The following is a 13,191-nucleotide window of genomic DNA, read 5'->3' as shown; positions in this document are numbered from 1 at the left end:
AACATCCATTACTTCTGCTGGGAAAGTATTAAAGAATGTTCACAGACTGATTCAAATTCATCTGGCTCCCTATAACCTCATCCGCTCCTGAAAAGTCCTCTAATGTCTAAGTTGCAAAAAGTAAACAATTACGATTTTCTGTGTATAAAAAAGATGGGATTGAAAACTGGTGTGCTTGACAATACCTATTAAAATTTTAAATAACACACTTTGACCCACTAATGCCACTTCTATGAATTCTACAGAAAATTTCCCACAAGTGCAAAAACACACATAAAAGGATGTTGTTCGCTGAAATAATAAAATTGCAAACCGACCATATATTCTTTAACAATCTTACACTCATCTAATAAATTACTACACAGTCACTGAAATGTGATCCTTTTCTGGCAAAATTCTCAAAATGTATTATTAAGATTAAAACATTTACAAAAAGACTAGCACACATTTTTTACCAGTGTCAAAAGTTGGCTGAGCATTAGGAGGGTACACGATAATCTATCAGAAAGCTAACAGAGCCCTTTTTCTAAAATTACAAATGCCCTCTACCCATCCCATTTGAAATCAGTGTTAATTATGGCAGTATTTAATACATGGATATTTAGAGCAGGAACCTCTGCTTCTTAAGAGATTAACTGGGTACTTTTCAAACCCACCATGAGACAAAATATAAAAAAGTAAAGAACTTTTAATGAAAACAATTGACTCCCTTTGAAGGTTAACTGACTTCCATTTAGCCAATCTGCCAGATTAAGAGAAATTCGAGATCCTTGTAAAATTAACTGCTTAAGCCCCATGGCACACTGAATGCTGCCCATCAGTAGACTACGCTACAGCACACCTGCCTACTTCCACTTCCACCAGGAGATGTGTGTGCTTATCAAGTTAGCCGTGTTTGCTTTCAAACCTATTCATACCAATTATCATCATTAAAATCATTCTTTCACTGAAAACCAGTTGAACATTCTGAAGGCTCAAAACTGCTATACTCCTCAATGTCATCAACAGGTTCTGTGATTTTAAGTGAAATCACATAACAACACCAATTTTACCCCAGGCAAATTCCATAAACAAAAGTGGGCTCCTATGGTATCTCATCAATGTTAAAACAAAACCATGGTGAAGGAAACGAAATTATTGAGCATCTGCTATAATTATATGAAGACAAGTCAAATGTTAAGAACAAGGGAAAAACAGTCAAAATCTAAGGTCCTGTATCCCAGTTGTTTCACCAAGAAATTTTTCTCTCCATGTAAAAGTGAAACTGAAATTTATACTCCATGTATTACACAGGAAGACGGGTGGTAATAAGGAACTCAAAGAAAAGGCAGTGGTCCTCAGTATCATTTCATAATGCCCCATTTTAACCAATTTCATTAAGCAACTACCAGGGTCTCTTATCCAGTGAGACCCTTGTCTTATCCAGTGAGAGCTTTTATTGTAATTATAAACACTGTATGAAAAGCATTTAAGAGCAGCAATAAAAAATTTCACCCCATCACAATTCAATTTAAAATGGATGAGAAAAATTCGTATCAAAAAAACCCAGTTACAAATGAGAGAAATAAAATGATAAAATTATAACTTACCCACGGTAGCTCTAATCAAAGGAGAGGAGTCACCAATATTGTTTAAACATTCGCTTTTAATAAAGTCTGTTACACCATTTGGGAAGTTCTGAAAATGTGCTTTAACATTATTCTTCAAAATGAGACCACTCAATGATCTTGTGGGTTCATCTGTAGTAAAATAACAATATTACTGAGTTTTAAAGTAGTTTTCATTTTAAAACGTACCGTGAACATTGACTTTATTAAAAATGTTTATATTCAAAAGTTGATTGTAGCATTCCAATAATTTTGCTATAACCAGGAAAAATTATCACAAGTGATTTCAAAAGATTAGCTCCATGATTTATAGTTCAGGGTTTCTCAACCTTGGCACCACTGGCATTTTGTGCCAGACAATTCTTTGTGGTGGAGGTGCTGTCCTGTGCACTGTGAGGTGGCTGGCAGTATTACTGGCCATAGATGCCCGCATCATCTCTCCCAGTTGTGACAACCCAAAATGTTTCCAAGTAATGTCAAATTCCGGGGGAAATGGAGGGTAGGTAAGGGGAGAGGAATTAATTGCACTGGGTTGAGAACCAATGATTCAGTTTAAGAGTTAACTTAGTTTATATATGGCCACTGTATGCAAGCTTTATTGAAACCTGATATAACAAATTAAAGATCTGAAGTATTAGTCACTAATATCCCATTAAAAAATTAAGTGGACAAATATATGAAATCACCTTCCAATACAAATAATTGCCGTTCATTTATTATGTTTTTCACTTGCCCCTGAGCTTAAAAAAAAAAAGGGGGGGGGGTAAAATGATTTTAAATTTTCCAAGTTTAAAAACAGAATTTACTTCAGAAAAAAATTAACCCATAGATGGTGTGAACAAATTCTCAAGAAGCAATTTGATACCCATAGAATATAACTGATACACTGCCAACTGGCATTGCCATCTACAATACAAATAGAGAACATCTTCTGAATGTTTATCACGCACTAAACACTGCTAAGTGCTTTTGCTTTCCAAGTAGTTTGTAATTAATCCTCACAACCTCATGAGACAAAAATTATTCCCACTGTGCAAATAAAGAAACTGAGGCCTTTGCCAAAGCCCCACAAGGCTGCTAAGGGGGAAGCCAAAATATCAACCTCAGGAGTCTGGCTCCAGAGCCTACGCTTGAGGCACTGTATAGTTTCACTCTCCTTAAAAGCCTACAGGACATGAAGACCTGGTGCATTAAACAGAATGTGCTATTACAGCACTACTAGTTCACGTACCTTATTAAAAAATAAAACACCCCAAGCTTGTTCTAATTAGTAGTATGCTTCTAAGGTCTGGCCTGCGACAAAATCTTCAATGGTACGACACATGAAGAGGCAAAAAGACAGCCCAGTTTCTTTGCACACAAACCCCATTTAGGCCATCACAGCAAAACAGCCAAAAAGGTTTTGTCACCATTTAAAAACTTCTTCCCAGTTTCAATTACAACCCATTCCAATGAGTAGATTAAAATGAAAGAAAAACACTTCTAACTTCTTTTCAGTTTAATACTGCCATAAAAATCAAGTAATAGCCAAATATTTAACTTCCTCAAGCAATAAACTTTTTTTTGCCTTTAAGTTAGCCCATCAATCCAGTCATGTAATTTTATTTTAAATGGCCTATTTGTTTACAAGAAATACACTATTGTTTTCACAATAAAAGTTGTAAGCTGAGGAGTTTCAATAACACAAAGTAAAATTACTTAAAATATTTTATATTAAAATATTCATTTTAATTAAAATTAAAAATATCCTCTCTAAAATCTATTTAAAAGAACCATAAAGGCCCTGGCTGGTGTAGCTCAGTGGATTGAGCATGGGCCTGTGAGGCAAAGGGTTGCTGGTTCAATTCCCAGTCAGGGCACATGCCTGGGTTGTGGGCCAGGTCCCCAGTGGGGGACACATGAGAGGCAGCTACACACTTATGTTTCTCTCCCACTCTCTCTCCTTCCCCTCGCTCTAAAAATAAATAAATAAAATATTTAAAAGAACCATAAAGTAACCACTTCCTTTTTATTTTTAATCCTCACCCAAGGATGAGAGAGAGAGAAGCACTGATGTGAGAGAAACATCAACTGGCTGCCCCCCCTACATACCCCAACCAGGGATCAAACTTGCAACCTGGGTCTGTGCCATGACTAGGAATCGAACCCACAAACTTTTGCTGTTGGGATGATGCTCCAACCAACTAACCCACACCAGCCAGGGCACCACTTCCTTTTTGTAAAGAAAGTAAAGCTTTACTTCACTGGGCCTCAATCTGCTCATCTGTAAGGTGAGGGAATTAGATAAGCTCACTTCTGAGGTCTCCTCCAGATTTAAATATTACTACATGATTCAGTGTAAACAAATACACATGAGAAATGGTGAAGATTACTAAATAAGTATTTTCATTTTAAAATGTTATTTATGCTTCTTCTCTAATATGATGGCCACAAGTTTTTAAGTAGAAAACTAGATATAATTAACTTGTTCGAAATAAATGAGTAAACGAAGAAGAAACATCAATTATACAAACATAAAGCTCCTACTATGTCCTCTGAGAAAGTGACTAATGAACAGAGGAAATACATTTTAGTCAGTGTCAGGAAAAACTGGATAAAACTCTTTCCAAAATTTTGTGGTTTTGTAGCTAAAAGGTATTTTTGAAGGCAGTTACACAAACTTCTCTTGCTATTTGAATAAGTGTCTGCTTTTTTTGAATACTTCTGATGGACCTTTATATTCCAAAAAAGCTGTAAAAAAGAGTATTATATTTTAACCATCTTAATATTTGGAATTTAAGATGAGGACATGAGAGTAGACAACTGATGAAATAAACTGAAAATTTTCAAGTAAAACAATTACAGTTCAGAAAAATTCATTTACTAAATTAAGTTCTTTTAAAACCAAATAGCCCTGATTTAATTACAAACTACTGTAGTATGTAGGGAAAATAAACTTTCTGCATCAAGAAACAATGTATCCTAGGTATGCTTAAACTAGAAATATTAATTGCTGAATTTAAAAATATGCAGATGGAATTTATAATTTCTTAAAACGTAGATTTAGAAAGTTTTAAAGTTTCTATTACATCGCTCTCCAGCAATTAAATCCCCTAAAATTAACTAGAAAATTATTTGAAAACAATCCAAAATAAGTCACTTTGCTGTGCATGGGTTATCAAAATCTGGATACCATATTAGTGAGATTTTATTACACATTTAGGCCATTAACCAACCTGAGCTTGGAGCTCAAACCTTACTTACAAGATAGTCTGGTAGTCTAACACAGGTATTCCAGAGTTGAAGAAAGAAAGGTGAAATGAGTGTCTGAGTCTGAGACTTACTTCCCAACTCCAAGTGCAGTGTTTTTACCAACCGCACCATGGCTTCTGAAACACTCATCACTAGATAGGATATTATAATATTTATAGGCCAGTCAGCTGCTCAGTACATATTTGAGTGCCTTCTATATCTGACAATGTTCCAAAAAGGAAATACTCAAAATTCAAACAACTCTATGAACACCTCTCACTACAATGTAAGCTCCATGAAGGCAGAGATCCTTGCTTACTGCCCCTGAGCCTACATACTCCCTGGCAAAGAGGTGTACTGTTGGGGGGGGGGGGATCAAAGTGACTGTCATTTAAAAATCATGCAAGTTTTCAGGCTTTAAACTGTCACAAAAGTTAAGTTTAAAACTTGTAGAATAGTTTATGAAAAAGTTTAATGTATAATGTAGTAAGTTTTTTAAAAGTTACCACTGTCAATGAATAAAATGTTCCCATTGCATTGTTAAATTTTAAAAGTGTACAGCCATAAAAAAAGAGGGTAGAAATGGCAGAATAAGAGATTAACAATTACTATCTCTGGGTGATGTGATTATAAGTGATTCTTCATATTTTCATCTTGGTTATATAAACTTTCAAATCTTTTCTTTGAACACACACATATATTCAGTCAATTAGTAAATCCTGCATTCATTCTGTATGTTAAAAGGAGTAAATCTCTACAACATTCTTATACAAGGATTGAAGCTAAACCCTAAAGTAGACTTGGTAACACTCTTTTCATTTGCAAGCATCAGGAAATTTATTGTAAAAACACTTGATTAACAACTGAATGCTTGTTAATAAGCATCTAAGTGCTTAGAGTGGCAGTAACTCCAATCTCTGTTCATTCCACATCTGTAAAGCAGGTGGTTACTACAAAATAAAATCCTTTGAAATGAGTAATTCCCAGTATATTTTAATAGGCCTTAAAACACTTTTGGTAGTTATTAACACAGACCTTACTTACCTTCAGATTTTAATTTTGTCAGAACAAAAATTAGGTAGTTGTTAAAATCTGGATATTGATTGAGTTGTTCCAGTTTCTAGAACAAACAGTAGTTAAGGAAACTTCTCAGTGTAATCTTAGGAAAAACTTTAGCATTAACATAAAATCAAAAATTTCTTTTTGTAGTATTTTTTTTAACCTTGCTTTTTTCAATATCTCATCAAAATCATCAATATACTATTCCAAGAATACACTAGTAGTTGTGTTAAACCTCTTAGGTACTTGTCTGGCTGAAATATTAAACTTAATATTTTATATCAGTTGTACCCATTAAAACATAAGCCAAATTCCACTTTCAGCATGCTCATAATTGCAAAAATATTTTTCAAAACAGAATTTCTTTGAACTTTAAAAATCCTAACCAGAAAGACTTTTCACTTAAAAAGTGCTTTATTACTCATTTGTTCTTTAGAATTCAAACATTAAAATGTCATTTATACACAAGCCTACATATCCAATTTTATTACACAAAATAAAGTCAGTTATGAAATTACTACCCTGCAATAATTTTACAACTGTTTACCACCAAGATCTAATATCCAGTGACACAAATGTGCAGGGATTTTATTCTGTTGGCACACAACAGCGATACAATATTGTCTTATCTTTCTTCATGCTCTCTTAACCTCTAATAATACTTTTTAATAACATCCCTAATTGTGTTTTAATGGAAATATTCAAATGTTTTTACTCAATGGACCTGTTTTTTTTTCCAAATTAAATCCATAATATAAACACAAGGTATACTGTATTATCTATTTATTACACACTAGAATATACTCGATGTTTGGTGGTCAAAAATATGAACAAACTACCAAAGTCACTGTCTAGAAAAATTCCAAAATGTGATACTTTCTTTGACCAAGAAAAAACCCAATGATTTCTTTTTTTTAGTGAATGGCCAAGACTGATAGCATGCTGATAGGCTAATAAATTTTTCACAAATACCTGCTAAGGTTTACTTTCTCACAACTGGCACTATCTATCCATACTATTATGATAATGATCTTTCAAAAAGTGCCCAAGCCTGCAAAAAAACACTAATACATTCTTTTGTAAAGCGACACAAAAAAACAAGGCCATCATTAGGCACTCTGAAAATATAAAGTAGCATAGATTTTAAAAACTGATCGCCTCTACTTACTGAAATTTAACTTGTCCAGTAAGTAGAGGGCATACAATGCTCCAGGCACACAGAATAAACATTAAATTGTACTGTTAGTCCAAGCACAGGCATATGCCAAATATACATACCAAATACAAGAATTTGTATTTCTTGTATTTGGTATGTATACATAAATACATACATACATACCAAAATACATAATAAATGTATTTTGGTCAATTATACATACCAAATGTATTTGGTATGTATTTAAATACATACCAAAACAAGAATTTTTGATATTCAGTGCTATATTAGGAATTACAGTATGGTTTTGGGCTTGTCTAACTTAATAACCGTCATATAATTGTCATTAAATATCAACTTCTACCATTCCCAGAGCTGTAACACAGATTAAGACCGAGCCATAATAGGATTAGGATACAAGCTCCAATACACCCCAAAACTATTCTTCTCTTGGTATTAACAGTATTCAAAAGAAATGGCTTTATAAAAATTTCAAGGAGACCTCTATTTTTAAATGAGCACCACATTAACCAAGAAGCCAAGTACTTATCTACTGAAGATTTTAAGTTACAACAATGCAGTACTACTTAGAAATTTACCGGTGCTTTCTTTTCGTGTAATTGATATATATACCTATCTAGGAATATAAATTTGTGTAAATACACATAACTTCCCCTTTACATGTTTAAAACGTAAACAGGCCCAAATTACACTGAAAGAGCTGACTTACCAAATTCCTATTAAATCAAGAGGCTTTTTCTGCAAAAAAAGAGAGCAGCCTTAAAGGTTTGGGGTTTTTTTTGAAAATTAACCTCTTCAGTCTTAAATAACAGGGTTAAAAGGGTTATTTATATCAGGTGAGTAAATCTGTTTCTTTTGTTCGCTCCGAGAATTCACCCGATGTCCCCATAGTTTGCACCCATAGTTTGGTGCATGACAGAAAGCACTTACAGGTTTTGCTTCTCTTAATTTTTTCTGTGTTCAAAACAGTAGCAATAAGACCGCTACACCAGCAAACTCCGTAAAAGCTTGTATAATTGAACAGCCCTGAGCCAAAGATTTAAAAAGAAAATCTAATTTGGGAGCCAGGGAGTCTGCAACAGGTGTCAGCATGAACAGACCAACGGTGAGGGCTTGAAACTCCCCAACTCTAGGTCTCCAATCCTTTTAGCGGAAGCGCCTGGAAGTAACTCTAGGCCCAACACGACGGCAGTTCAAACCCCGCGCCAGCTCCACCCCATTTCAGGCCGGACTCCGCGCGGGCGAGCCCCGCCGATCACACAGCGCCCTCCACCTGGCTTCTCACTCAGCCCGCAGGCCCCACAGCGCCGAGCGCATTGTGTGGGCCAGGGCCCCGGGGGTCTGAACCCAGGCCCGGCCAGCCTTGGGCGGCAAGCCCATGCTACTCCCCACCCCCTTGGCAGGTCAGGAGTGGGCGGGCAGGGACGTGGCTACCCGGTGGGTGCACACGTCGTGATCACGGGCGTCGGCCCGGAGCCCCCGCCTCGCGCCGCCCGGAAGCCGGCGGCTGCGGCGCCCGGCACGGAGCACTGGGGCCGCGTGCGCGAGGCTACGGGCAAGGGCTGCGGCGGGCGCGCGTCTCCCCGCAAAAGGACGGAGGGCGGAGGGATCCGGAGAGTGGAGGAGGGGGAGGGGCGGTAGAGAGCGGGTTACCCCGCCGGAGGAGCGGCCCGCGCTACTCGCGCGGGCGGCGACGAGGCCTCGGAAAGGATACTTGTTGCACGGTTCTCTGGATGGTGGTGTCGGGAGACTGGGACTCCTTCAGCAGCTGCAGGATTTGCTGAAGCCCTTGCTCGTCAGGTTTCCACTCATACTCCATTTTGGTTTGCTGAAAATGAAGCCAGACACAGGAAGAGACCGAGCAAATGTTACTATTTCTGCACAGGCCCGAGGGCTCCCCGCGCCAAGCAACCCCCTTCTCCCCGCCCGAACGGCCCCTACGCTCCCCAAACGCCTCGAACCTTTCTGGACGCCCTGAAGGAAGTCTCGGACCAAGAAACCCGGGGAACTGATCCTTGCGGCTCAGCCGCCACCGTCTGCTGCTCTTGCCGCCGCGGCCGCCGAGCGCTAGGAGCCGACCAGACTGAGTCACCGCGAATTTGCAATCTGGCCCCTAGATCCGCTCACGGGAGCCCCCTGGGTCCTAATGCCACGCAGTTTTCTCCAACCCAATCCAACTCGAGTTCCTTTCAGATTATTACTGATTTAAAAGGCTGATCAAAAGTCAAATCCTTATCACTCCCCGCGAAACACCTGAACAGATCTAGTTTTGGTTATTAGGCATTTGACGTTAACATGGTGAAAAATGAAGGATGATTCAAATGGGGAAAAAAGCCTCTATGGTGAAAACTGGATGATGGAAAAAAAACAAACAAACCCTAATAATCCCCGATAGCTCAACAATACTTAGAAGAAATAAGAACGTTTACATTTCAGTTTGATATAAAATCGCTAAATACTAACATCTAGTCTAATATTAAAAAATGCTTTATAATTACAACCCACATCTTAACACTAATGTTGCATTTACACTTGCAGAACTTGATTTTAAAAATGCATTCTTTCCTAAACTTCAATTTTGAATTCATTAAGTGAAATAAATTCCATCTGAAATAACCACTTTTCATACCTAAGGGTTTAGGGCTGAAGGAAAAACAAGAAAAATACTGAAATATACAACCAATAGTGTTTAATTTGATTGACGTGTTTTCATAGACATTTTTTTTATTTGATACTCTCATGTGTAACTATGGAAAAAAGGTATGAGCCAGTTATCGTAAGTGCAGTGAAGATTAGGAGGAGAATATAGGTTTTTTTAAGCTACTATGAGTTGCATAATCAATTGATACTATTATATCAATGAAAGTTTCATTAAAACTAAATGCTTAAACAAAAACAAAACTTAAACATAAAGTTAATTATTTTTTAAAAACAAATTGAGTCTGTTGAAGGAGAGGATTTTTCATATGGCCCTACTACAGCCGGATGGTTTGACAGCTGAAATTAGTCCCTTCCTAGTTAGAAGTACCTTCTTGGTAGGGGTTAAAAAAAATTACCTGACCTTACTACACCTTTCTCATTAGCATTATTTTTCTTTCTTTTAACGTTTTCCCTTCTCCTTCTTCACTCTTATTTTCTGCTTAAGACTCTGTAATCCAGCTTTGTTTACCACCTTCTACAACCCTCCTAAATGATTGAACGCCCCCAAAACTGTCCTTATTTAAAACCATCCTTAAAAAAAATCACCTGAACATATTTATTAACATTGTAGTGTTTCTATCCAGTCTTCATTTTGTGTGTTTATATGTACATTATATTTTATAATAGGATTGTCCTGTTTCTTGTCCAACTTTATATAGTAAACATTTATTTAAAGTATTTAGAAAACATAATAGTATTCCATTGTATTGCTGTGACATAATTTTAATAAATTTTATTGGCATAATATATACACAAACCTGTATCATAAGCATACAACTAGATGGATTTTTATAAAGTGAACACATCTGTGTAACCAATGCCATATCAAGATACAAAACCCTGTACCCAGGGTTTTCTTGCACTAATTCTGTCATCAACCCACCCCAAAATAATCTCTATAATTTCTATCATTAGAGAGGTCTCCCCTCCCTCTTTTCTCCTTTTTAACTTTAGAAAGCTTTAAAATCCTTTCACACCTTTCTCTATTTTTCAAACACACACATAACTGTAGTTTTTTAAAAGATCATACTACATTGTTAACTGTATAATTTTTAAACATAAATAATATAGCAAGGCCATTATTCTGAGCCAATGCATATAGATTTAACTCACATTTTAACAGATCACATTGGTCTTTAGAATTGATAAAACATAATTTATTCAACCATTTTCTGATTGGCTTCCAGGTCGCATGTATGTATGTATGTATGTATTGCCACAACTAACAACACAGCAAAAAACATTCTTGTACTAATATCCCTACACAGTAGGGGCAACACAGTGGGATTATTAGGCCAAAAGTATGTATACTAAAAAATGTTAAAGTAATTACCAGATTACTTTCCAAAAAGTCATGCAGTTCACACTCACCAATAATATGTTCCCCACATCTCCACCAGCACATTCATTATTTTATTTTATTTAATTTTTTGGTGAATCTAATGGGTAAAAAATTTAATTTCTCCTGGTACTGGGATAGGGAAGGGTGGGGAACCTAAAAGCCTAAGCCCTAGTTGTGAGTTGGAGTTGCTATGTGCACAGCATACCTGTGGAGGTGACACTGGAAAGCTTATTTAACTCCTTAGTTTCCCTTTTGAACAAGAAACTAAAGGGAGGTGTGAGTAGCAGTCAAAGGCATCTTTACGTATCCACCCCCATGATGACAGTCCCATAATATCATTACCACACTTCCTTCTTTATCCCTGCACTCAAATAAACAGAATTCTTTTTTCTTTTTAAATAGCTTAGTATTAAGAATATTTAATTTGATCAGCCTATGGTGAGGGGAGAAAGAAAACTGAGATAAACTGTTCCCTCGCATCTTACTCAAATTATCTGCAACAAAAGGCTCTCAAAAATATTTGGTTGGTAATGTCTTGAAAAGAGATGTTGGGCCATTTTGCACTTCTATACCACATTTTTGTAATTGTGGTAAAATATTCTTAATTATAAAACTTGGCATTTTAACATTTTTGAATTGTACAGTTCAGTGGCATTTAGAACATTCTCGTTGTGCAACCATCATCACCCATATCTCTAGAATTTACATTTTAATAATCTTTAAAATTAGGAAGAATCTTATTTTAGGGTAGCCAAGCGATCAGACATTTATTTAGAGAATGTCTGAAGTACTTCAAGCTAACTAGGCACACCAGAACTATGAGGCAGAAATAATTTAAATAGTAAACTACATCTATTTAATTAAATAGAATATCAAGGTTAATATTGGATTTTCTTAAAATATTCTTGTTGCATGTTGAAGACAGATCTAAATGTTTCAAAAAGGGGGGGCAGTAGCATTTCAAATTTTTCTCTTTTAGAATACTTAAGTCTAAAGTACTGATTGGTCTATAACATTCAAGGGTGACACTCCCCTACCCCAAAAAGTATTTCAATAAGCCAACAGTTATTTGAACTATCTAGATAGAAGATGGCACCAGACATAAGAAGTATCCTGCAAGAGGTAAATTACTATAAGATATCACTTTGGGCCAACAGAAGATTAAAATTTAGGGTCCAAACTGTTAAGAATTTAAATTCACATAAAAAACGAACTTACTTGACTTGAGAATGATGAGAAGTAAAGACTCCAGACTGATTGATAAATGTAAAAATAATCTAGTTTCTTCCCTACTGAAGGGACTGTGAAATATAGTTAAAAAAGCAGGCAGGTCTGGATCCAACCCACCTAAGTTTAAACCCAAGTTCTTCCACTTAATAGCTATGAAAATCTAAACAGTTCACTCTCTGAGCTGTTCCCCAAATATAAAATGAGAATATACCAACTCTATGACAGGATTATAGGCATCTGCTTGGCATACAGTATGATTTAAAATACAGTAGTTTTAGTTGTAACATCAATGGTTTCTACCACCTGCAAGATAAAATCTAACTTCTATTCATGGAAGAGGCTCTTCACGATCTAGTACATCACCTCCAGGTACAGCTTTGATATCTTACCACTCAGCCTCCAACTTCGTGCTCCAGTAGCAGTACCAACTGCACCTTTTAGTCCTCTGAGCATTGGAATAGGGATGGCTGATCTGGAATGCCCTCATTAAATGGGGCCATTTGGCAAACTCCTCTTATTCTTCAGTTATGCTCAACTGTTCAATTTCCAACGATTTATAACGAGTCTTCCTTGGTACTATAATTGATACCAGATACTATTTCTCTTCTGTGATATTATTTCAGGACCTCCCCACAAAACTAAAGAATGTGTGTGTTTGTGTGTTCTTTCCCATTATGTATCTGTAGTTTATAGCTTTTTCCACCTTAGAAAGTGATACTGTATTATAATTATTTCCAGGTCTGTTTTTAAGTATTAGTTCTTATGTTCTTTGAAAGCAGGGACAGTGTCCTTTTGCCTTTGTTGCCTACAGAATTTGACTTAATAGTTGTTGAATAAATACTATT

At 36.4% G+C, this 13,191-nt stretch overlaps 1 protein-coding gene across 4 annotated transcripts in view; it reads right to left on the bottom strand.

Annotated features, from left to right (window-relative positions):
• TNPO1 (transportin 1) overlaps positions 1-13,191 on the bottom strand; it is a 94,841-nt gene that overhangs the window by 48,187 nt on the left and 33,463 nt on the right. For 3 of the 4 annotated variants that reach the window (XM_053657228.1, XM_053657229.1, XM_037149085.2), the window contains exons 2-4: positions 8,789-8,902; positions 5,883-5,958; positions 1,590-1,739 (exon numbers count right to left, since the gene is read on the bottom strand). In XM_053657228.1, coding sequence (XP_053513203.1) covers positions 1,590-1,739; positions 5,883-5,958; positions 8,789-8,893 — 331 coding nt within the window. In that variant the 5' untranslated portion in view covers positions 8,894-8,902. Of the gene's footprint in view, positions 1-1,589; positions 1,740-5,882; positions 5,959-8,788; positions 8,903-9,035; positions 9,169-13,191 lie in introns of those variants that run through there. The other variant, XM_053657230.1, reaches the window with a different exon arrangement.

This window comes from Artibeus jamaicensis, unplaced genomic scaffold (genome assembly GCF_021234435.1).
Source record: "Artibeus jamaicensis isolate MK-2021 breed Jamaican fruit bat unplaced genomic scaffold, CSHL_Jam_final scaffold_369, whole genome shotgun sequence".
NCBI classification, from domain to species: domain Eukaryota; kingdom Metazoa; phylum Chordata; class Mammalia; order Chiroptera; family Phyllostomidae; genus Artibeus; species Artibeus jamaicensis.
This window is presented reverse-complemented; position numbering and strand designations above follow the sequence as displayed.